We start from the raw sequence: 26,018 nt of genomic DNA, 5'->3' as shown, positions 1-26,018 counted from the left end.
GAGCAGTCAAGAGTGCCTCTGTCTGTGTTAATGCTGGTTCTCCACAAGCAGCAGGTTTAAGGGCTCAGGTTCACACGGTTTGTGGCAGTTGTTGAAAGCTTTTCCGAATTCATCTTCAAGTAAATTTCCTCAAGCCAAGTGAGCTTAGGGGCCAAAATTTTATTCTTTATATAAATGCTAAGGTGTAATTGTCTAGACAACAAGTAACTGTAGCTTGTTTAAATTAGTTGAGCAAAAAGCATTCATTACGTCCTGATGCTTTGCAGACACCTGAGCAGGATTTCCTAGAATCTCGGGGACATCTGTGCTTTTTCTGCTTCTCACGCTGGCCAATTAGGAATAGTGCACACAGCGTTTCTCTCTGCATCTGATCTCTCCTGCTGGAGGGAGTGAAATTACCAATAAACAGTTGGCTCATAGTTGTGTCTCAAGGACAGGACATTCTCCCTGCTAATTGGGAGAAAGGGGGAGAATTCTTCTGACCAGTTTCAGAGGGCACATGTCTCAAATCATGAAAGCATAATCCCCTAATAAATCCAAAGGATTCTTGCTCAGAGACATTTAAGCACTTAGAAATGTTTCCTTATAAAGAAAAGCTTATAGTATGCCTCCCAGATGCCTACTACTACCCTTTGAAATGTGACAAAGACCCTGTGGGCACAATTCTCTGCTGAAATGTCATATCTGTGCTGCGGTCCCCACCGTAAATCTTGTGGTTTTTTACAGTGAAGTCTCATGCACAGAAATATAGAATATGTATCAGAGACTACATTACAGGTAGAGGAGGCAGGCTTAGCTTTCTATTAAACCAAAAATGGCAAATACCGAATAGTTTGCAGGAGTCCAGGAGCTTGCATTTTCTCTTTCATTGCTAAGTTGACTTTAGACCAGATGATCAGATGAGGGACTTCACTGGTCTTTATGTGCCATCGTAGAGTTTTCATTTCTCTAATTATTCTGAAGTATCGTGTAGTTTTGGTTGTAGTGAAAGACTGCTGTAAGGGTTATTTGAGAAAAAGTAATAGGTTCTACAGTGACTCTGCCTCTTTTGCAAATTGCACCTTCTGCCCCTGATTTCTAATCCTGCGTTACCCACAAAGAGTTTTGCTCAACTGAGCATGCACCCTTATCTCCCATTGTTGCTCCGGCCACGGTCTCTAAAGCATAGTTGATGACCTGTTTGCTGTGATCTGGTCATGCATTTGCGTGTTTTTATCTAAGTTGTGTGAAAAGGACTGATCTGAATGTCATTAAATATTTTCCTGCACACCCTGGTGTTCAGCATGGTTTGTGGCTGTAGCAGCCAAAGAGGTTTCTGTGTCACTGGAAGGGAAAAAGGAAGTCGGTCCCTCAAAACTGAAGGTGCTGTAAAATGATTGCATCAACTCATGACATAAAGGAGAGAGAGTTGGAGAGCCTAGTGGATTTGTTTCACATGGCAGTGAATTTATAGATGGGAACTACATTTGATAATTTTTTTTCCTTAGTACAACTCATTTTTGTGTCATGCTCATTAGATCAAGGGGGCCAAGGGCTGAGCTTTTTCACAAACTGTCATGTGTAAGTAGGAGAGCCAGTGCCTGACCCCAAAAGATCGCAGGCTGAATGCATTAGACTCATGAAAGACTGGAAGGAAAAGAGGTACAGAGAGAGAAAGTAACTTTCCCAAGGTCATGTAAAATACAGTCTAGACTGGCAGAGTCTAGACCGTACCATAATTCTCACGTCACTAGCCCTCCCCGGGTTTTGGACGTTTTGCTGACAGTAGTTACCCAGGTAGGGGTCCTCGTTGTGAGTTGGGCTCCAGAGAGCTGTAGTCTCTAAGCATACATTATTTTCACAACAGTAATATTGTGACTGTGGCTAACAAAAGTAAAGCATTTTTTCAGCCCGTCAGCACAATCGAGAGATCAGTCTGTAGCCTCTGAAAATGAATTTAAACAGCACTGCCACTATCAAATGTGATTTGAAGTGACTGTATATTTTGTACCTCACTTCACAAGGCCAAGATGATGATGATGATGATATCCTGTATTATCTGTAACATGATGAGGTCATTTCTTGCCCACTCATGTTTCTGGACATTTCAGCTAGGGCAACAGTCATTGCCAATGTCAAGTCTAGTTCTGAAAGATCTGTACCAGCTTCCCCATAATTTTTATTCCAGTAATTGAAATGCTTTCAGATCTGAAAAGAGATGGGCAGTTTTCAAAGTCAGGAATAAGAATAGGGGGGTTGTTTGGTTTTGTTGTATTTTACCAAGATGAATGGTTGCATGGGAGAAATATGAAGAAAATTTGGTGGGGATTTTAAAAAGTAAGTTTGGACTGCACTGCAAATACGCATTTTCTGTGCCTGCCTAGAGTTCGGCTGCTGAACTCTGCAGTCAGCTCTTTCATGGGTTCCTGGAAGATATAAATGACTCTTCGTTAGACCATAAATTGAATATCTTCATGTTAACACATTTGTATTTCCTCTCTTCTTTTTTTAGATTGAATATAAGCTTTGCAATGGGTCTGACAAAGAGTGTGTGTCTCCAACAGCCAAATTCACAAAGAAGGAAACACTGAAGGTATGTGCAAAGCAGCCAAGTCAGCATCAGCTGACTTTCTTTTGCAAAACAAGTAGTACCTTCCAAACAAACCATTGGGAACTACTCTGAGTCATTTCCCAAGACTCAGAGAAGCCTCTGACTCTTCTAGGAGTCATTATAGGCCAAGGGCATTCACAGGCTTTATATATGGGTAAGATTATGTACTGCAAACAGAACAGATCAGTGTAATTATTTCACGTTGTTTGTATGTTCCAGAGCTATTGGGCACCTCAGGAGGATTGTAGTCTTTCAATTGGTCTTGTTAGGAGGGGTACGCCTAGGCAGTCTGAGCAAATTATTGCTTGAACACTTGCCTGTCTACCAAACCAAAAGTACAAATAATTTGGTTTGGATGAAATTAGATTTAATCTGTTTAGTTTCAGGGGTAGGGACTATTGGGTATTCAGTCTCTTTCCATTACTCCCAAAGGAAAAAACAGATTAGATTCTATTTAGTGGAACTTCAGGAACAAAGAAAATACCTGCTATCCTGTTATGCTTTTGTTCTTTCTTGTGCTTATTTCTGGGGAACCTGTGCTGGGTCAAGTTCTGTGTTATATGTGGCTGTCCTTAATGCATTACGTTCTTTCCTCCCTGAAAGAGGCCATGATTACAGCTGCTGTATTTTCTCTGTTCTCAACCAGGTACAAAAAAAAAATTACAGACAGGAGAAGAAAAGAGCTACCAAACAACTCTTCAGTGCTCTAAAGGATCCCAGCGTAGTGATCACAGCAGACTGGCTGAAGGTATTTAATACAGACTATTGCTTCTGAGGGCTGTAGGAAAAAATAAGTGAGAAGTTGTCGATGTGTCTGAGACTTGTACTGGCACTTTTTTTCACTGAAGGAAGACTGAATAATTTTGAGTTGAAGTTGCTGTAAAGCCATACTTAAATAACGGCTAGAAAAGTGGAGTTATGGGGAATATTTACTTTCCATCTTAACCTAATTCAATCCATCTGTATCATGTTCTTAAGTAGCAAAAAGGTCTCAAAAAGTGCATAGTGCAAAAGGAAGTGATAACGTTTCTTTCTTTCTCCCTCTCTGAAATTGGAATCTGCTGGCCTCTTCTCATAGATTTGTTTTTGTACTGAAGGGGGAATAGACAGACTAACAGCCTGGAAATGGGCAGATACAGCTTGTTCTATATATGGTTGGATTTTGTGTTGTCACAGCACAAAATGAAACATATTGGACCTGATGACAACTGTAATTTCTTCTTGTGCAAAGACTCAACTAGTGACAGCTTCTCATTGAAGTCTGAAACTTTGTATGTGCAAAATAAATTTGGATTGACGTTGAGAGACCTTACCTTTGAGCACTGTTTTTCTCCTTGTTTGGGGCCATTTAGTCTTCTTGACTAATAGTGAATTGATTGCCCCTTTTATCATGACAAAACTTAATTTCCAAACATCGTCAAATACATAACTCTAAAAATAAAAAGTAATGTGGGATTTCATGAAACAATACTATCGCATTCGACCGGTGTGGAAAACCTCCAACATTGTTCTATGAGCAGTATTAGAGGCCAGAAAAGTGAGATGCATGTGGTTTATTTGAGAAATTAGATTGGCAATAAAATGTGTCCAGAGTTTAGTGTTGATGATAGATAAATATAGAGATACTTGTTTTTAATATAAAATGCCTATTGCCTGTTTGCTGTGGCTGGAAATTTCTGGTTCAGCAACAAATAATGCTGGACCACAAAAACAGAACAGTGTCATAAAATTTGAAGCTTGGCCTATGTACATTGAAGATATGAAGACCTTAGGCAAAATCTAACCTTACTGAGAAACTTCCCCATTCTTAAAGCTGTTATCTTTAATATACACTATCAGAGTTAATGTTTTCTGTACAGGAGAGCGAGTGCATGGAGTAAACCAGCCGGAGAAAGTGCTTTTAAAAATGGGGTATTTGACAAAACCCATTAACACCTCTCTTATGCAGAATGCTATTAAAATGACTTACAAGTCAAGTTAGACTAGCTATAACATTTTTCTGTGCAATGTTCTAATTGGAGTGTCTTCCATGATTATTAACAAATCACACTCACATCAGCCAGCAGTGCTGGTTGTCTAAAATATTAAGCAAGCTGCTCACACTAAGCCAGTAATAAAAATATGAAGATTAGATTCTGATAGCCAGATTCACAAGGTCTGGGATTTTGCCATGAGAACCATAGGACTGCTCAGATACTGCACTGTGTTTTCCTAAGTGCATCGTAGTGTGGCCTTGGGAGAAACGTATACTGGCAGTACTGTATAAATACTGAATAAATGCTGTTTCTCTTTTAAGGAGCAACTTAAGTGCCATTTTTTGTTCCCTCCCTGCTTCCCTCCAGATTCGTGGGACTCTGAAGAGCTGGACCAAGCTGTGGTGTGTTCTGAAACCAGGAGTGCTGCTGATTTATAAGACGCCAAAGATCGGACAGTGGGTTGGGACAATCTTGCTCCATTCTTGTGAGCTGATCGAGAGACCCTCCAAAAAGGATGGCTTCTGTTTTAAACTTTTTCATCCTTTGGATCAATCAATCTGGGCTGTAAAGGTAACAAGCCTGATGCGTCAAACAACCTCTTCTGGGTCACCAAAGAGTCTGAGCACTAGTATTAGCTGGCATTGATATTACCTAGATTTGCAGTAACTCAGTTGCTGTTAGTGATGGTGAATTGACTGCATCAGAAGATTAAAGACACCAAAGCTTGGTCATAATATGACATCAGAGGAATGTGGTGCATTGTGAGTAGTGACACAAATGTGTCATTCCTGGTGTATAGATGCATGCATAGAATGAAGAAAGGGGAAACACGTTAGTGCAGGAAAAAGGATCAATACTTAGAAGCTATATCAAGCCATGGCCAACATCTTTAAAAAGAGATGAGATATAAACCTTAATTAACTGACTTCTGCGAAACAAGGATACACAAAACACCGAATGCTTTGCACAGCATTGGAAGAGGGCTGGCAAAGTGACAAAAAACGGATTAATAATGTGACTTTTTTCTCTAGTGCCTCTGAGGTTTGCGTGCGTTTGTGATGGACTTGGAACTCTGTGGTCTGCTCAAGCCTTGATGGTTCCAGAAAAGTGTGACTTTGGATAGGTTGCCTTAGTTTTCTCTTCTTTGAAATGGAAATAGTGAGGTTTTCTCCCCTTCACTTTTGAGTTGTTTTTCAGTCGTGTTGTTACCCACAGACTGAAACAGTCTATTCCTATACACACACAATAACTCCTGCAGTGACCTCTGGATCTCCCTGTAATGCAAATGATTAGTAATTTCTCACACTTCCTAAAATAACTCCCTGCAAATTGGAGAGAGCTGCATTTCTTTTTTTTTTTTCTTTCCTTTAAAAATAGGCAAAATGAAAAAAAATATTATCTAATGCCTATAAGCAAAGAGCAAGACCCCAGTACCTCCTGAGAAGCATGAGAGCAACATCTCTTGGATACCCTGAAGACAAAACTCAAATGTTCTTGAATTCTTGTTTCCCCATTAAAAACAGTGACTCAGCAGAGTTACTGCAGACATAAATTCTCTAGGAGACATCACCGGTGTAAGCAAGGCATTACAAGCTAGTGCCTTGCTGCAAGGTGGTCAGCAGAGTAAATCTGTTTGGAAAGACGCGTGTGAAAGGGATGAAGGCATTTGTCATTGGCATCAGAAGATCTAACAAAATGGAGGGGAAGCCCTGTGGGAGCAGATCAAAAGGCTTACTCCTGCTCATCCCTGCAGTTAATTGAACAGTTCTAAACACAACTGTACAATCACTGTAAAAAGTCTTGCAATTTTTAATAAGGTAGGAGGAGAGAATTAAAATTAACCTCAAAAACCAGGGGTAAGAACTGCTATTTTCTGACAGTAGCTCAGCTCTGATCTCTGCTTAGATGCAGTGCTTTTGCTTTAAGTCCCAAAGGTTTCATTGCTACCTTGCTTATTCAGTTTTGAGAGTTCTGATGCTTTTTTAAATCAGAGCATGCACCCCAGAGAGTTGCTGATCATTTGCTGTCCCTGAACAAAACAATTCCTTGTGACTTGACAGGTCAACTCAATTCTGCTGAGAAGGACCGTCAGGTGAAGTGGTGAAAAAGTAGAATCAAAAGTGCAGTCAGGTACGGAAAAGTAGTGTCTCTGACATATCTGAAGTGTTGTGCTAGAATGCCCTTCCTTTGATACGAGTCATCCAAAAGCAGGAGGAGCTTTTATCAATATGCATATGTATCTGAGCGTGTGTATGTATATCTAAATCTTGTCGCTTTTTAGAAAATATATGACAGAAATAGGAATTAGTGTATTAAATATGAAGGGAATATATCTCTGAAAACATTCGTGTACTAGAGGAAGTCCCAAGAGATTTTAATTTTAAAGTCAAAGTAATACGCTAACTCATTTGAGACAGATATTTAGAAAGTTAACATCTGAGCTGCGTAGTAGGATATTCCCTGAAACCTGAACTCAGCGTGGGTTGTTATGTGTGGTAGATGCTTTCAGCCACAAGGTGAACACCAAAATACACATCAAGAAATCCACCAGTGAACTGCTTGATGTCAGAGAAGCTGTCTGCACTCTGACAACAGTTTTAAGGCTAAAACTGCTAAAAATACTGTTTCATTTTATGTCATTTCATGGCCACCTTTTAAAGCAACTGGAGCAGAATTGAGTGATGTACACTGGTTCTGTATAACTGTGCAAAGAAAGCCTATTTCTCGTGAAATATAGATTAGCCTGAGCTTAAGCAAAAAGCCCAAGTTACTGTCCATCACAATAGAAATAAGATCTGGCTAAACAGCTTTCCCTTTTGGCTTAAATGGCTTGTGAGATTTTCAGGTGTTTTCCAGACTGGAGTTGATGGTCCAGCTTTGACTCACATCAGTGGACTTGCAGCTAACTCAGGGTAATTGATGAGCACCTTTGTACATGTTGGCCTGGCTGCTCAGCAGTTTTTGGATCTAACTGCAGGGTTCAGTCCTGGAACAAATGTCTGGTTCAAGCACTGCCCTGCGCATTTATAGTTGTGCTAGCCAAGTAAGTCTGATGGGCAGGCATTTAACTCCGATTAGAGCAGGGCAAAATTTTGGGGTACCCTTCAAATGGCAGGTAGGTAAGCTGTAAGACCACTACTTATAGTTGAAAGCTAAATATTTGCACCAGGGAACTGTTTTTCCTATAAAACTCTCAGATGTCTAGAGCTATCTTAGAAACATTGCTAAGGGGAGAGAGTCCTTTGTTCTACACTGCTTCCCTGGCTTTTCAGTGGTTTTATCCTGAAACTCCTGCACAGTGCAAACGGATTACACCTTTAACCTGTTTGCTCTGCCTGGACCTTTGTAACCCAAGACCAAAACTGCCAAAGTCTCAAAATCAGTCAGCTGCGCAAGCAGCAATAGAAAAGCTTCCCCCTCACACTCCGAGTGCTGCCGCAGAGGCCCTTTGTCCATTGCGTGAAGGCGGCGGGATCCCACGCTGCTTCAGGGAAGACACTTTTTGCCAAGATGACTGCAGGACACCTGGTGATCAGTGTGGGGGTGTGAGGGCCTGTCCTCTTGCTTCGCAGAGGGAGTACAGGGCTATCAGCTGGCAGGGTTTGCTCAGCTGTCCCCCAGAAATGTCCTGGAATAGTTGCATTTTCCCTTTGAGCTTGCTCAGAAGCTGCTGAGCAGTGTGGTGTGGGAAGGCGTTTATTGACTGCAGCTTGTTCTGACATTTATTTAGAATGCTAAATGAGTGGGGGTCTGACCCACTGAATCTGGGAATATATATAATTTGAATTTTGCTGATTTTAAGAACTTTTGAGTCATTCCTTTAAAGAAAAAGTTCTAGTAATGGGCTTATGCTGCCACTTTTACAGTTGTTTGTTCTACTCCATAGTATAACACAGTTAGTTTCATCTTCGTCCTTACAGTTATCCATGGTACCGCTGATGAAAGGGATTCTTTCCCCTTTTTTAAGCTTTGTTTTAGGACTCTCCAAAACTAGTCATGCTATCTAAAACAGTGTGAGTCCACTCCTTTTTCCAAAGCCTAATCAGCATCTGTTTGATAATGCCTTTTGGGTCTCAAATCAAATGTAAAGACGGGAATGATCTCAAGATGATCCTTTCTTCATTCTGCTGTCTAGAGGCTGCAGCTGAGCTCTGGGTCCCAGTGCAGCAGGGAAAACATTAACTTTTAGTGAGAGATAATTGTCTTGGAGGTCTTAGACTCTAAACAGGCATGATGCTCAAATGCTGGGAGACAGAAAGCATTACCGTCTTTGCCGTGCAGATGCAGAGCCTCATTTTCTCTGTGGAGATGTTGACTTTATTTTTACGGCCTACTCTTCTTTTCCTCTTCTTTCTGTGGGAAACAGGCCACTCCATGTATGTCCATGCCTTACTATTGAATATATTTCCAAAGTGACCTGGCTGCTCCTCATGTTTATCCACATGCCTAAATGTCTGTTAAAACCTCATGTTATTCCCTCCTTCCCTTTCTTCCCTTTGCTCCATTTTTTTTGGTAATGGTTCTCTGGATCTGTACTGTTTGGCTGTGGGTTTTTCCTCCAACAGAGCAAATACCAACCTCTGCGCTGAAAACACAAGTAGTGGTGTGGTCAACAGCTCTCAAACACCCTGCTCAGCTGCAAGCTACCGAAAGGGAAAATGCCATTGGGAATGATGCCTGATTGCATTAATGTCACTAGTAATGTCTTAAGCTGCTCTGTTCTGGTTTACTAATCTAATCTCAACTTTGCCAGTCCTCACTGTTAAGCCTTTAAACAGTCTTAATTTTGTGAAACTCTTGTGGGAGAGGGGAAGGGAAAAAGAAGTGAGTAACAAGGATCCCGGTTTCTCCTGGCAGCAGCAGAACCCTGCAGATGTGAAGACCAGAAGCTAGGCTGGAGACTGTTGTCTTCTCAGCACTACATCTTTGTGGCATACACTCAGAGACAATTTGGTGCTTGTCCTATGCTTGCACTCTTCTATTCTTTCCATTCAAACCAAACTCTTTGGTTTTCTGGGTGGAACTCCGAAACAAAAATCCAGATGAAACCACCATTTAACTACCAGACACTTGTATACCAGAGCAGTTTTCGGTAGCAGTTTACTTGCTCACCAGCTAACGCTAGGGAGAAGACCTTCTTGCAGGGAGCAGAATGGAATACTGCAAAGGCCCGTGTAAGGGAGGAGAGGCATACTCAAACTGCAAAAATACGTCTACAGATTTTCAGCATTGTGTGCTATTCTCAAGAAACTCAGGGAAATATTTATTTGAGCAGACTCCCAGTTCCACCCTGCAGTTGGCATAGTGGTTCTGTGAGTATTGGTGACATTTTCTGCTCTGCATTTATTTCTGTCATGATGTCTGCGTATTTGAGAAAGGATCTGCTTTCATGTTTGTTACAAAGTGAGGAAGAGGAGGAGCTGAAGGAGGCTGGGTCACTTTGGAAATGCAACGGAGGAGGAGTGACTCCTATTTATTTCAGCCAGGTTGTGGCATGAAGCCCATACAATGGGAGTATGAAGCTCTGCTCACTGGGTACAGGAACTGCCTTTTTTAGCAGCTTCTGGAGCTCGAAAGAGGGAAAAACAGGGAGGAGATCAAGGTGGGAGCCTGTGGTTCTGCTCAAAGCAGTGCCTAATCCAAGATGGACTCTACCTCCCTGGCAGTCATTTCTGGAGGGTTGTGCTGAACGGATTGTGGCAGGATGTTTACCAGACACTGTAATCTTTTTTTTGCTACGGCTCTTAAACCAAAGGCAACATAAACAAGCAAAGCCTACTTTTGTTAAAGCCTGAAGGGGCCGTTACCCCAGGCACCACAACATAATGTTCTCAAAGGGTCTGGACGTACAGGTGAAGGGGGCTGCATCCCAGCAGCATGTGTCCATGCTGGGAGACATTTGGTCCCGAGTCTGTGGTTTTCCCTGTCTCCTCCTTTCCCACAGACAGGTTTGCAGGATGGAGTTTCCCCTTTGTTTCCTTCCAGAAAAGCTGTCATTGCCTCTCTGCTAGAGGCACTCACAGCGCAAGGTGTGGGTTCTGCCACACTGCCAGGCTGCAGACAGACTCGGTGCGTGTTGTGTGGGACATTCTGTTCAGGTGTTGCACAAAGATGGCCAATAGAAAATATTTGACTGTTTTTGTCCCAAGCAACAGAAATGAGATTCTTCCATTCCTGAAGATCTGAATAAAACAGAGTAGGTTTTGGACTGAGCATTGGTTAGACCAAGCCCCATTTACGTCAGAGTTCATTACTGCTTTGGAGTTGCAGCAGCAATATCATGATTACTGATGAGTCTATAAATTACTCCATCTGCTCCTTCCTTCTCTCCTATCACAAACATACACACTCTGCCCAGGAAGGGTAGAACGACGCTGAACAGGCCATTGCATCTTCTGTGCCTTACATCTTTTTGTCTGGGTGCATTTCCAGGGCCCAAAGGGAGAAAATGTTGGTTCGATCACGCAGCCTCTTCCCAGCAGCTACCTGATTTTCAGAGCAGCCTCTGAATCGGATGGTAAGTTTTGGTCTTTGTTTGCCTTCTCCGGATTGCATACCCTGTGCTAGTTAAGAAAATAGGTTGATGCAAACAGAAAGGCATGTGAAGGAAAAAGTGGCTGCTCACCCAGCTTGAGATGCCGTTCATTAGCAATGGTCGGAATAGGTCAAGCATACTACAGGCACAGTTCGCATTCCTCAGTGAACGGCCACCTTTCTGGGCATGTGTGTGCAAGAAGGACTTAGGCTTGTAGCTGGGGAAAAAACACTTAAGTCAGTATGTATATAGTATACTAAAGGATGAACGGAGTTGATCCCAAAATTGGGATGAGAGAAGGGCTTAACTGTTTCCTCAGTTCAGCAGAGACTTCAGTGGGTTATCTGCCTATGTCTTATGCTAGGTAGCGATCTGTTGGAGGAAAATAATACAGTAATACTGAAGAACTGTTGATAGATCTCTCTCAACCACCAGAATTTTCCTATCGACTTGCTGTACCATGGTTTACAGTACAGCAGGCCCAGATGCTGGTGACTCCACATGTAAAATACCATTCTGGGAATTCACAAAATTATGGAAGGTAAATTTAGGTCAATACATAATGGGCATGCCAGCTTGCTATGTGAAAATCTCCACAAATTACTTTAGTGGACCTAAAAAATCAGTGATTTATAAGTAGATAAGAAGATTAAAACTCATTCCATTTGACCTTCGGTGTAATTTTATATTTTTTTTCCATAGTGAATTAACCCAGGCTGTTCATTTTATGGATATTTTTCACCTACCTCACCAAGGGTGTTCATGTAGCCCATGTGCTCCTTTGGGTCTCATCTAGAGTAACTTTCAAGGACACAAGGATTTTTTTTATGGAGCACAGTGGGCTTTGAAAGTGGTGTCCTTTTGATCCAGAGGTTAAGTTTTAGGTTTTCCTGAAGGCTGGAAATGGGACAATGTCAAGTGCACATTTGACATGGCACTCAGAGTAGGAGGAAACCTTCTTTCGTTACAGGCTGGGTGTGCTTTTCTTCCTAGTACTGTGCAAAGAGGGCTGTTGATAGGGAGGGATACCATTTGGACACTCAAAGCTGCTTGCAGATGCCAGTGTAGTGAAATGATATGAAGATAAGTGGAACTTGTAGAGCCGTAGAAGCACGTCTGTTTCTTTCAGTGTTATGCTTTCATAGCTTATGGAACATTACAGCTTATTTGTGTAATGAAATACAGGATTCCAAGCCGGCTCTGATTACCACCTGTCTAGAAAAGGATAGTTTGATACAATAGTCTCTTGGAGATAAAAAGTGCTGTTGGGGTAGAGCTGCTAAGTTACAGGCATTTCAAATCCTGAATGTACAGATATCCCACAGAATAGATGTATGAAACAGTCCCACAGAGTTCTTAGGCACCAAATAGCTTCAACTACTGTCTGTCAATCCGTATGTTCTAAATTATTATTTTTTTTAGGGACCCATGTAACTTGTCTTTCCATTAACTTAATTAGAAAGTGTGCAAAGGGACCAATGTGGTCATTGTATATACTCAAGAGAAACTGCTGTCTCATAAAGTACTTTTTTTTTTCCTGGCATTTCAGCTACCTTCTAAATGAAAACTTTCATTCTGGTGGAGACCTAATGATCAAACCTTAAAGCCAGCCTGGTAAAGAGAGCTGTGGCTGAACTTCCACCTTCTCTTTTACAACGACTGCCGTACGTTAGGTTGAGTAGAATAGCTTTAGATTTGTTCTAAGGAACCTTGCCCATAAAGGCTCCCAAGCTAGCAGTAGCTCCCAAGACATCATCAGAGGTGAGACTTTTCTAGCTGTAATCTCTCTGTCTGGGTCACACAACGCCTGCTGAAAAAGCACAAAAGGGACCATATCTGGGACATGAGAATTTTCAATATTTAAATGCCTGCGGGAAGCTTTGTGCCCAGTGAATTACTACGTGTCTCTGGTGTCATAAAAGCTTAAAATAGTGAGTTACTGAAACATATTTTAAAGCCAAGATATTGGCCAAGATTCTTGGAGAGCATGCAGAGGCCAGACAGATCGAAGTAGAGTTAGTTTAGGATTTAGTATGATTTTCCTGTACTGTGCTGGTTCTCTATAGTAGGGTCTTCAGGTTAGATGGAAAGCTAATGTGATCAAGGGAAGGAGGAGGAACTGTGATACCTGTCAATCAAATGTCATAAACACGTATGTAGAAAATAACTAGGTCTTTGATTAAGGGTGAAATAATATGTGCTCTTGAATAGCACTAGTGATGCCCTGGAGCCACCTGCACAGGTTTGGAGCACTCACATTGTGCCTGGTAGATCCTCACAGTCTGAGGAGGTGACGTGGAAGCCAGCATGAAGTGAAGCTTTGGGATGTGTCCATTTAGCAGTGGACTTCACAAAAAAATGTGATACAGTATTGCACCAGAAATGCTAGCATGAAAAGTGGTGTAATTTTCAGCTGAATGAGAGTATTTGACTTCACAGCTGAGGTCAGTGAGCTGTGAGAAGTGGCTGTGCCTTGTGCAGGAAGGGAAGGATGTGAATCAGCAGGCAAGAGAGAGAAACAGCTGATACATCCAGGACAGCCTCCCTCCCAAACACCAGAGCTGTCCTGGCATCGCGACTGTGCCATGCTGCTTTGGTTCGTTAGCCTTTGTGGGGGCAGTTTTGGGGGTATCTGCTCCACTGAGCGGTGTAGACAGGCTGACAAATGGCCAAACACATGGTGTCACACTCAGAGGTGAGTGACTTAGGAACATTATTAACGTCAGTAGGTGGTATAAAACATATGCAGCCAAGGACACAAGGAATAGAAACTGTTACATTTAAAGAAATCTGTATAAACTGCAGCAAATTAAGGCTTGTACTTTGCAATTAATACAATTTGATTTTAAGCTCAGAAGACACTACTGAAATGGCTGTAGACTGTTACATAGCTTTACCTGTTGTAAAGAGGTGTCTCCAAGAAGGTGTACCTGAGTTTGTTTGGTTTCTTTAACGCACTGAACAAACATACAGGATGCAGTTCTGGTGAAGAGAGGCAGGAGCTGAAGGCAGAATGAGCCTAAGCTCGCTGACACAACTGGGGCAGGTGGAATCTGTTCCCTAGCATAATGTTAGCGTATATTTGTAGTATGTTCACATCTCCTCCGTAGATGCAATATGGTGTGAATCTACAGCATCTCTGAGGAGGTGTCCTGACCATCTTCTTCCCGTGTTAGTGGAAAATGAACCACAGAGCATTTGGCAAATTTAACGTTAATTCATAGAGGCCTCTGACTTACTGGGGAATATTGAGTTGCAGCGTATGTTAGATGTACAGTTCTGCTATCCGGGCAGCTATATCATGATCAGCAGCTACATGTCCTACTTCTTCTCTCAACATTTCAGAATGTCTTTCTCCCCCTCTGCTGTACCATCTGTGACAGACTGTTGGCAGGATTTAAGGTCCTGACTTCTGGACAGCCTGCAGAACCGCTGCCAAGCTACAGGAGATTTCACACTCAGAGACCACAGTAGCAGTCTGCTTTATGATGTGTTTTAAAGACACGTGGAAGGTCACGTCAGCCTATAGGCTCAACATGTACAGGCACAGGGTCTTTCTTTCTTGGCAGTTTCGGAAAAGAAAATTGCTTTTTCCAAACCAGTGACTGTATATGCATTTCGGGTTTGTGCTGATTCGTGGCTTAGAATTAGTAGTTTAAACCTGTCCCAAGCTTCCTGACTGGACCGTTCCAGAGCTGCCCCTGGGATTTCAAACCAGTGCTCCAGACCTCCTAAGCATTTTGAGTCGCCTGCTTAAATCTCGTAGTGCGGATCTCCACCTTGCCACGGGCAGTGCCACCGAAGGGGTTGCTAGAGAAATTCAAAGTGGCAGATTACCAAGTGGTGAAGGCTTAACAGTGGAACTCTAAACCACACTTACATTTTGTTCCCTGTGTCTGTCCTCTCCTCCAGGCATGCTTTGGGTAGTCTCTGTTGCCTGGTGTGGATGGAGTTGTGTGGAAATCCTGACGGCCTGGCTTACAGTGTTGTTATTTCATTGTTAGGCACTGGCCCTTCCCCCAGAATTGATGCCCTGATCTAGGGAGGAAATTAGATTACTGAAATAAGGGTCGCACACAGAAGCAGTGAACCAGGAGGAAGATTGCAATTTGATACCAAGTTCACAATGAAATGTATCAATGGATCCTGGCAGTACTGGGAAAATTAGAATTTACCTTCTCAGCTTTATGTCTGCCCTTCATATTTCTTAGACCTTTCACAGCAGTTTAAAATCCAGGCATTTGCAACCAGACTTCATTTAGCTCAGTGCATAAACTGTACCTGCAGCTAACTGAGAGATTGCATCCTTGCATCCTGACAGCCAAATTGTAAAAAATTATGCATTGTACATCAAAATAAGCAGTCAGCTGAATATGATGACCTTCATGTTCACTGACTGAACCAAATCAGCCTCTTCTTCATCATTCGTGATTTGTGTGCACTTGAGCAATATTCATCGTTTCCAGGTGACAGTCTACTTCAGGCTGATTTTTAAAAGCATCTATCTTGCAAGTGTGAGGCACGAGGCCAAAAGCTGGATGACTTTAATAATTCAAGAAGAATAATATTCCCTTAGTGATGCCTGTCTGGAGGAATGTATGGTTACTAGGTATGAGGCTTTTGAAGTCTTAATTGACAAGAGATTCATTCCAGACCTTCTGTAGCTACAGGAATGCAATGGAAAAAAAAGTATAGTCCCAGACTGAGATTTTGGTGTGCAACAATGTGATTCCATCTTGAGCAGATTTTTGTTATTGGTGAGTCCTGAGAGAACACTGGCTACTCCTCTAGGATCAGCTGTTGCAAGATGTGGCAGATAGACTTGGCACATCAAATTATGAGTTGTCCTAGGTGGGTAAAGAATTTCGAAGCTGAATAGCTTGGATGTTTTCAATACTGTTGTTCAATGCAAATACAATTCTGTGTGATATTGTTGTAATTTGGATCTGAAGACTATGACGGTCTCAAGTTATTCCTTGAACTGAACCTAGGTTAGCAGCATAGGCAATCTTCAGTTGTTTTGGGGTTTTTTTTGCCAAGGGGGAGGAGAAGTGGTTTTCATCACTTGGTTTTAGTAGTTCTGTGAAAAAAAAAGTTGGTGCGAGTGCATGCCTGCTCCTGTTCAGCCTTGCAGCCTCCAGGTTTCCTCATGGTGCCAGCAGTACGTGCAGACCCAGGAAGCATCCTACAGGGACCCATAGTGATTCCCGTTTGCACAGCTGTACTGCAGGAGTCGTCTCAAAGGACCACAAGGTGCTTTTCCAGCCTGCTGAGTCAGAAGACCTGGAGAAAGCATACAGAAGGTTTCAAAAAGTGTGGGATGCATGTTTGGCTTTGTTTTTACGAAATTGAGGCAACACACATCCTTTAGTAGCTTTTTCTTTCCCAAACCTTTGAAGAGGGAAGGAACTTTGGAACCCAGCTGTGTTTAACTGACTTTTCAAAGAGTTTACTTTTTCAAATTGTTGCTGATGACTGTTGTCATTTTATTGTAAACACATAAAACAGAAGAAAAGGGTTACAGGCCTACTGAGGGAAGACACCTCCATTTCTTTTTCTTTTTTTTTTTTTTTCTTTTATTTTTAATTGAGCGAAGCTGAATGATGTGCAGATGTGTTCTGCTGACATCCCACTTTCCCAGGCCGTCAGTGACATGCCAAATGCTGTGATCATCATTTGTTAAAGTGATGTAGGGAATGGATATTGAAACCAATGATCAGTGCAAGAGGAGAGGCTGCTGCTACAAAAGAGAGCTAGTGCTAGCACTAGCACTCCGGTAGGACATCTGCTTTTGGTGCTTCAGGAACAGCTTTGTCCAAGAGTCTCACTCTTTCCTCACTGTTGCTGGGGAGAGCCAAAGGTGGCTGGGCAACACACCCACCTGGCCAGTTCAGGTGCCAAAAGATGGGTGATGTGAAACCTCCTCCTTGTGTCAGCTGCCAGTACGAGCGACCTAGCTGGACTTGACTTCACATCTGAGTTGGGGACCTTCTGGGGTGGGGTGTCACTTCTCTCTGTTACTATCCTCAGTGAGAATTCTGTTGGCTTGGATAAAAGGCGGGTTTTGAATGTCTCCAGAGAAGGACTATTTTACTCTCTCCATCTTTCACCCTCCCTCAACAGCCCAGGTAAGAGCCAGAGCTTACTCTGTGGGCTGTCCCTTGGAAGTCAGTGACAAGATACTAAATACAATGAAGAAAGGGTCAAGCTCAGATATAACATTTGAAAAGGAACACTTAGTTCACAGCTCCCAAGCAGAAGGGGGTAATTGTGGCATACGAAGGCATGGACTCAGGTTGTGGTGCAACCAGAGACACTTTATTGTACAGAGAAGCTCATATTTATATTTATATCTCTGAGCACGGATACAAATTCCAGCTGTATGTACCGCCAGGCTCAGGGCAGAAACTATTCATGCAGTTACATAGCCATGTATCACTACAAGCGTGCAAACACCTTTTGACTACTAGATAAAACCTTGTTTATCTTTCTTACTTTCCTTCACAATACTCAGCTGTTCTCTCATCTCCTGCCAGATCAGACATTCTCCATCCTCCTCTCATACATCTCTCTTCAGACATTCTCTATCCAACTCTCCCACAGGTAATGCAGGTGGTTTAGAGACAGCGTGATCTCTGCAGAAATTGTCCAGAAGTGATCATTGTGGTCAACAGAGTAATAGATCATTTGATATAAGAAGAGCTTAAAAGCATATGGAGAGATTCTTCCATAAGCTGACAATATGCTCTTGGGTTTTCCTTCAGAATTTAAACATGTGCTTGTTTTAAGCTACAATTCGTGGGAAATTATAACGGATAATTGATTGCGGTATTTTACATTGCAGCTTGAAAAACCTCAAACCTTCTAAAAGAATACCGTTGTAACTCCTTCACAGCTCTTTTTTGCTGCCTTTATATGCGTCAAACCAGGCTGCCATGCCTGTCTGAAGGAACCCACATTTTGCATCCTTCTCTGATCTAATTACCTTGCATACAAAAACCCCTGACTTCAGTCAACCACACAAAATTAGAAAATGTGAGAATTAAGGTAACCATGAAGCCTGCATGCAGACTACCATGACTATAGATGACAGCCTTTAATTATGTGACCACACACTTTTTTCCCCTTCTGCAGTTCCTGAGGGAGTGAGTAGACTTGTTGAGTAAGCAATTAAGTAATCCAAATTCTAGCATTTTTGTATCATTTTCACAATAAAGAGTATCACTCAATAGCAAGATCACTCAAACGTAAAAACATTTTATTGAGGCCTTTAGGAAGGAAACAGGTTTATCTTGTGTGCAATCCCTGAAATTGAGAGCGTATAATTTTACGGTGTTATGCTGCAATTAACACGCCATTGACTTGGACAGAATGTAACCTTTTCATTCCCAGAGGAAATCCCATACTTTATGTCTGGTTTTGTGGCACGCACTTGTTCGGATTCACAGCACCACCTGATGGCTGAAGGCCCATTTCTTAGCTTGGGGATGCTGTGCATCCCTTGAATTCAGTTTCTGTTAGAAATGAAAACACTGATGCCATTTCTGTGTTCTGTGGGAGAGAAGTAATGCTGACTACTAACGTACAGCGAGTTTTATGCCTCTGCCTTGGAATAGATAAAAGTAATATTTAATTTTTTTTTTTTTTAATTTAGACTTCTTGAATAAGGTTTCAAAAAAGATTCAAGTTACTCTGAACACCTTCCAGTGAGTTATATAAAAAGATAAAAAGCCTAGATATGTTACGTAGAAATTTCCTCTGGTAATGTGGTGGACCCCAAGGGTCTGACCAAGCCTGTAAGCCCACGTTAGTGCCAGTGAGTGCTGGGAGGGGAGAGCTGCTGGCACCAGGGAGGGGTGTACTGCAGGGGCACAGGAAGGGAGACGGCTGAGGGAGACTTTGGGGTCACCCTTGTCTCCCTTGTTAGAAAGTGTAAACATAGCCAGCGAATTGCTGTAACCATCGTAAGAAAATGTCTTTCACACAACACGAGTGCTGAGGACGCTGAGGAGCTGACCTCCCTTCCCGCTCCAGAGTGCTCCTGCTGCTGCAAATCAAGCTGCCTATCAAAGCACCTGATTCTACAAGCCCACTGAATATAAAAGTACCTTGACATACGCAGCGTTTCCAGATGTCAGATCCTGCAGTCCTCCCTCTGCAGAACTGGAATAGAAAAGCAAAGGTAAAGAGAGAGCCGGAGGAGGTGAGCCTCAGCAGGGGTGTGCTCCCTTGTGTGGAACAGCCTGAAACAGGTTTCCATCTTGGATTTTGGGGGAGAAGGGATACGTAGGAGGAAGCGGATTTGTGCTTAGTGCAGCCACCAACTCTAACAGGTTATCCATGCAAATCCTCCACATGGCGAGAGGGGAATAAATCTCCGCGTGTAAAGCCTTAATGCAAGAATATTTCCTAAATACAAAATAGGTGAAATCAATTCCAACAGGCTTCAACCTTCCTAATCTTTTATTAACCATTATGTGTGGGTTTTATTGTTAACCCATAAGCTGGCGCTGAACAAATTTATGGGATGAAATTAGAGTAAATGACTGAGCTCTGTGGTGTTTGTGGCTCAGCGTTCAAGTGCAATTCTTCAAAGCTCTGGTATTTTTTCTCTCTCTGTTTTACTGCTTGCAGCTTTGTATCAAAGCAAGCACTGAAAGCTACTCAAATTTATAAACATTTCTTTATGTACATATGATCTGGATTTTTTTTTTTAACTCTCATTGATCATCTTACAGAGCCAAATTTCGGTCATATTGAAGTTGATGGGAATTCTGTCCCAAGAGAACAGCAGGATCCCCGTGAGATTTATGCATGTGCTTGATGCTAAGTGTGTGATAGAATTGAAAGTAATGGAAAGATTTCCCGAATGGGACCTAGGAATGAAAGTGGTCCAGGGAAAACCTGTTTGTAGCACTTGCCATTGCCAGAGCAAAATCTTTTTTTTTCTTCACTGCCTCTCAAGCACACTTCTAATTATTGCAAAATATATTCTGAGGAGTGTAATGAAGAGCTGCGTTTTACATGCTTGAAATTAGAGGATAACTCCCATGATACTTCAATTCTTGAATGTTCAGCCAATTTGCAGGTGTCTTGGCCTCATTAATGACTGCTCTACAGAAGCAGACTATTTTCAGGTGCTTCCAATACAGTGACTCCAGCATTGCAGTGGTTAGGCTTTAACACTAACACACAGCTTTGTAGTCTTGTATGGATCATTGCAAAAAGGGCCAAGGGTCGGTTTGGTTTCCCATGCTTCTTATTTGCTACCTGCCTGTGGGACTTACAGAGGCCTTAAAGAAATCCGGTGAGGCTGTGCATAGGAACTGCAGTTTGTCTTTTCTCTGTGCCATGCGTATAGCTTCTGGGATTTGCAAAGTAGACCCTTCAGGTAAAGATTTTTTTGTGGCAAGATAAGAAAAACTGAGATTCCATCCAGATTATCTGATGGGTGAAGCAGGGAGAAGGAATGGAGAAAAGGGAAAAATATACATAGAAAGAGGAAAAATAATCAGCCCGACAAGCAGCTCCCTCTAGTCTTAATCACTCTGGCAAGTATTGATCATCCTGACTCTTGTTTGGAGTGATTGTTATTGCAGCCCTACGCGCTGTGTGGGACCCCTGAGCCAGCTTGTAGTTCAGTGATCCCATGCTAAGGCAGGGGCCTCTCCTGTTAGTGCAGTGCCTCCGTATCTCCCTCCTGTTGGGTAGCGTGTGTGTGTGGTGGAAACGCCAAATGCTGAACGTGGTTTTGGGATGTATTACTTGCAGAGATAAGCTGCTAGGTGGTTTGAAAGCACCGCAGCACTTGTACGTGTTTCCTGCATGCTGAACAAAATCAGAAGGGGGCAAAAGGGGATGTGAACAGGTTGTGGGAGATGAGTGGAAGAGATGCTGTTAGGGAAGGGGGAGTTGGGGTGAGCTTCCCGCTGTATTACCCGTGCGGAAGTATATCACTCGTGCAGCCATGAAAGCATGCCATTTCTGGCAAGATGACCTAGGTATTATATATGAGAAATAGATTATTTTACACAGTCATTTCCTGAATTATAATGAGCTTTACTCCCAGGCCAGAAGCTTTTGAGAAGCAGTGCATGAATTGTCTTATTTACTCTCCTGTGCTTAAATAATTCATTTTGTTTTCACAGGCCGATGCTGGCTGGATGCTTTGGAACTTGCCCTGCGTTGCTCCAGCCTCTTCCGGCTCAGTGCCTCCAAGCAGGGAAAGGATGGAGAAATGAACGGCTCGAGCGATTCTGCACATGCCGGGCTCAGCCACCTCTTGCACACAAGCACTATCTCAGACCACGAGTTCTTCCAGTAAGATGGAGCTATTGCTTAATGCACAGAGTGGTGTTGCATGGCTCACACTTGGTCATTCTTTGAGCTTCAGCATAATCTAGCCAGAGTCCAGTAAGGAAACCTGTTTAAAAAAACGGCCTCTGTGTTCTCCTGCTGCATCTGTCACTAATGTATGGGCTTGGTGCACGTGAGGTTTATTGCCACCTAATGCTTGAGTGCACAGACCGGGGGGAACCTCAGCTGTGTTTGTGTGTACATAAACAACTTTCTTCTGTCCCCTGCTTGGGCCAAAACGCTGCCCAGAGGTGCTGGTGTGAAAAATGGCTTGCCTGGGTAAAGCTTGCAGAATCGAGCTGCTGGAGTAGCCCTGTAGTTACACAGATGCAGCCATTAACGATGTCTGTCTGTCGACTAGCACATATGGCTTCAAGTCTGATCTATTTTTTTAATAATGTTTTCTAATAATACTGTGTCATAGTCAGCAGAGTGCACACACTGCATCCTTAGTTTTATAATTACTTTCTTTCTCTACAGGGGTTTTGAGTGGTTTCCAATTTCTTCTTTGATACACCAGATAAGATTTTACAAACGGGGGGAAAAAAGTCCCCACAGCCTTCTTTCTATTCATATTTCTAGTATTGCTGCAGCATTGTGGAACAGCTCACATCAAAGCATTAAAAAAACTAGGCCTTACCTATTGCTTATAGCTAAACAGGCAACTCCAGAAATCCCTTTGGTATAGACACTTGGCCCTTGGAGCGGGACCTGGGAGATGTAGTGTCTATTTCTAGTTCTGCCGATACAAATTTGACTCTTGGGCCTCACAGAAATGCACTGTCGTTTACACAGTTTTTAGGGTATCAGTTCTTGCAATCTGCAAAGATGATGCCTTGCACAGTGGAACCTCACCTTTAAGTGGTTTTCTTAGGCTCTGTTATAACAACAGCGGAGATCTGAGTCCTCTTCAGGGTGTCGAGGTATCTCTGGTTCCATTTTAGTCTGCCCTTTGCTCTGAAAGCCACTGGTACTCCCAGCATGTGTTCTCCAGTCCTGAGTTTGAGGAAAAGCTTTAATGAAGAGTAATGGGAGAAGAGAAGGAAATCTGATGTGTTACCAGGGCATGTGCCCTAGTACTTGTGCAAATACTTCTGTTGTTCTTGGGCTTTTTCGATAACACTTTACTTTCTTATTTCTTTCTGCCTAAGAGAGAGTCTCTTAGGACTGTGCTCGCTGTGATAATGAATCCAGGAGTGCAGTGGACTTGTTTTTCAGCTAATGGATATATGTGTACAGAAGTCCAATATTAAAATGGAGCCTGTGGCACTGAGAACATTCAGGCAGACTCATGGCTACTGTAAGGAAGTGTAGTTAAAACTGTATTAGTATTCTTCAAACTGTGATGCTAAATGACACTTAAACGATGCCTCTGTTTCACCTCTTAGTTATTCAGCCCTAAAAACCCTGTTGGATGATGGGGCTCAGCAGCAGCACACGTGGCAGAGTTCTCAGAGTACCCACAACTGGAACCAGATGTTTCTGACAGGCTGTTTTTAGCGGAGTCTGGTTCAGGCTGCGTGTTTAGCATCTGGTCTTCTGGACAATACACTCTCCTTTACGAGTCCTGCCACTGGTTTTAATGAATATCCAGACTTTCCCCAGTGCTTCAAGCCCGGGGGATTCTGATGGTTGCGGGAACAGGGGGGTGACTTGCTGTTGTTCCTGGATGAATAAAGAACAGTTAAACAAGAGAGAATGCAAAACCAAACTGTGTGTGCTGAGTAAAGGGGTTTGGGTTTGCCACTGACAGTGGCTTTCTCATAGGGATTTAATCATTCTAATTAAATGCCTTCCCTACAGGGAATCTTACCAACCAAATTGGCACGCTGTTGTCAGAGGGGCAGTTAATTACATTTAACTCTGTCTTCAAATTAGCCAAACTACTTTGTCAAGAAAAGAAAAAGAGAGATGATGAATATTATAGGGAGAACAAACCCCAAGGAAATTGGCAAAGGCAAATCATCCGTTGAGCCAAAGTTGCATTTGTCTGCTGGCTGCTTTGCTCCTTCCGTGGGAAAGGAATCAAGATTATACAGTGATTTTAAAATCCATGTCTTCAGTTGCATATAAAAATGAGAGGGAGAGAACTGTGCAAGTGAATTGAAGGCTAAACTACTGTGTAAATCTGTGATTTTAGCTAAGAGGCCTTCAGGGCACCAGGCACTCTTCTTTTTAATATGAAGTTGTATTTCTTGTGAATTCCATGTCTTATCTCTAGCAACGCTGAGAATCTGGCTGGTTTACTTGTTTGACAAGAGCCAAAGGCTTTTTTGTGCTTTGTGTGGAAGAGTGGTATTAAACCCCCAAAAGTTTTGACTTTTATCAATGACCGAAAGGTCATTGACTGCAGTTTCCAGGAATGCCCCTTGGGCATAAAGCACTGGTGTAAGAGCTCCAGTATGCTGAGGCAGTAAATTAGCTCTGAAAAATGCCAAGTTACTCATGTTCAGAGTGGAAATCCAGTGTTGACTTCCAGCATAGTCATTCCCTCCCAGCTTTTCAAGCCTGGTCCAAATCCCATTGGAAGCCCTTGGGAAATCTTTACATTGATTTTAGTTCAAGCTCATAGTGTGGCTTTTGTTTTTAGCATATCGTACGTATTCAGTGGTGGTTCTGTTTGGAGGGGTAGAAGAACCTGGCTCCACTTCAACATCTCAAGTTTGTTCCTCAGAATGAGGAACATCTGTTTTCCCTTTGGTTGCCCAGAGTGGCTCCTTGGCTCTGGATGTGTTAAGTCTTGCCTTGTCTGTGGCTGGTGAGTAATCAGTGCACAGCTGAGTGGGATTTCTTGCGAGTTTAATTCCCTCTTGGACTAAATCTGAAATCCTTAAAAAATAATGGGGGGGGAGCTGAGAAAACTTAAGAAAAGAGTAATTTGCTCCACTGCAACTTCAGATATTTCCCAAATGTGACACAGCTGACACGAAAAAACACTTGCTCTTCTTACAAATGTGAAATAGAAACAAGTGCCGCTTCTCAGCCATGAACCATAAGCCTTATAGTGAACTGTTCTTTCAAGCATTTTCACCCGATTGAGAAAACTTTCACTAGGTAAGGGAGCAAGCAACCGCAGACAAACACTCATGTATTTAGCAGATCTTTGAAAAATTAAGAAATAAATCAGGTATTTAAATGGTCACCAACTGATAACTAATAACTTCCTGGACCTACCATCCAGGAAGTATCTGTAATGAGGAATCATGGGATAATCTCTTCTAGACAGCTCTCTCCTCAACTTTTTTTCTCCTTTGTTATCTTAAACTCATGGACGTGCTATACTCTACACTTCCAGTGGATCTGGTTATCTATCAGTCACTACACTTGCTGGTTGCTAGCTAAAGAAAAGAAGCAACATCCTAGCACTAGAACGATGAGGGCACGTAACGTCTAATAGCACATTCTTAGTGCTGGAGTATAGTGTTGATTCTATGGTTTATGATCTTAGGTTTATTTTACAGTAAAATGATATATCATAAAACCTTGTAGTTTATATATATACACACACAGACACACATAGACGTATATGCATACATATATAAATGGAGTTAAAAGAAAGTTTTTCTAAAGGCACAGAAAGCTGTAGACAACACTTTCAAAAGAACTCTAGAAACTGAGCTTCTCCAGAAACTGAGCTGTGACTGTCAGAATGTGGCTTGCTTGGCATGTTAAAAATCATGAGCTTATTTCAGTGCATAGTTGCAAGTTGAGATCTTCTGAAAACCTGCTACCAGTTCTGTGTTCTGACTCCTCTGTTGTGTTGGGTTTTTTTGGTTTTTTTTATTCTGGCTCTAACTAGCAGTGCCTAATTATCTTTTTTAAAAAAGAGAGAACAAGGGATGGGAACTTTCAGCATTAATCTATAATCAAAGTTGAAACATATCCAGAATAGCCTGAGAAAAGGCCGATCATGGAGAGACTTCAGGCTTGATGGACCATTCTCCTGTTCTGAGGAGAGAAACCTTGCTCTGAGAGGGAGGCGGACTATGGGAAGTAGCAAAACTCTTCCACGACCCAGGGCCTGTTTATATCCCCTAAAGCTCCTTGAATAGCTGGAAATCTTTTCTTACTGCTCTATGCAAGAGCAATTTTGCATGAGAACTTGGGTAAGACATTTTCAGAGGAAGGTCAAGCTGAGAAGGTCAGCACCTGAGAGCTGGGGTAGGCCATGAAAGAGGCAGCGTGTGTGTGAAGACATGTTTTGTAGGGAGCACTGAAGCCCATGCCAAATATCACTTGAAAAAATGGGCATTTAATGAATACTTTTCAGCATCTGACCTCTGGCCCATCTAATCATGTTTGCCATCTGTCGTACTAACTGCATCTGCTTTTTCAACTGGAGATGCTGTAGGCTACTTGAGAGAGAATTTTTGGCTTTCTCCTCATTCTCTAAAGCGTGGATCCCTGAGCATGAAGCTTGCTACACCTTCCATGCTTTCCCTTGGATGCTGTTATAATCTAGTATTCTTCTTACGTGTTATTGTCCAGTCCATACTTTCAACTCAGTTCTTCCACAAAGCATTGTCTGGGGGAAGCACATTCCCCAGGTTCGGTTGGGGCG

General features: G+C 42.4%; 1 protein-coding gene across 4 annotated transcripts in view; it reads left to right on the top strand.

Moving 5' to 3' along the window:
• The window catches only part of OSBPL5 (oxysterol binding protein like 5), a 182,323-nt gene that overhangs the window by 130,625 nt on the left and 25,680 nt on the right, over positions 1 to 26,018 (top strand). For all 4 annotated transcript variants that reach the window (XM_055722371.1, XM_055722373.1, XM_055722374.1 and 1 more), the window contains exons 4-8: positions 2,492 to 2,572; positions 3,237 to 3,338; positions 4,933 to 5,136; positions 10,999 to 11,083; positions 21,250 to 21,421. In XM_055722371.1, coding sequence (XP_055578346.1) covers positions 2,492 to 2,572; positions 3,237 to 3,338; positions 4,933 to 5,136; positions 10,999 to 11,083; positions 21,250 to 21,421 — 644 coding nt within the window. The remainder of the gene's footprint in view (positions 1 to 2,491; positions 2,573 to 3,236; positions 3,339 to 4,932; positions 5,137 to 10,998; positions 11,084 to 21,249; positions 21,422 to 26,018) is intronic.

This window comes from Falco cherrug, chromosome 10 (genome assembly GCF_023634085.1).
Source record: "Falco cherrug isolate bFalChe1 chromosome 10, bFalChe1.pri, whole genome shotgun sequence".
In the NCBI taxonomy this organism is placed as follows: domain Eukaryota; kingdom Metazoa; phylum Chordata; class Aves; order Falconiformes; family Falconidae; genus Falco; species Falco cherrug.
This window is presented reverse-complemented; position numbering and strand designations above follow the sequence as displayed.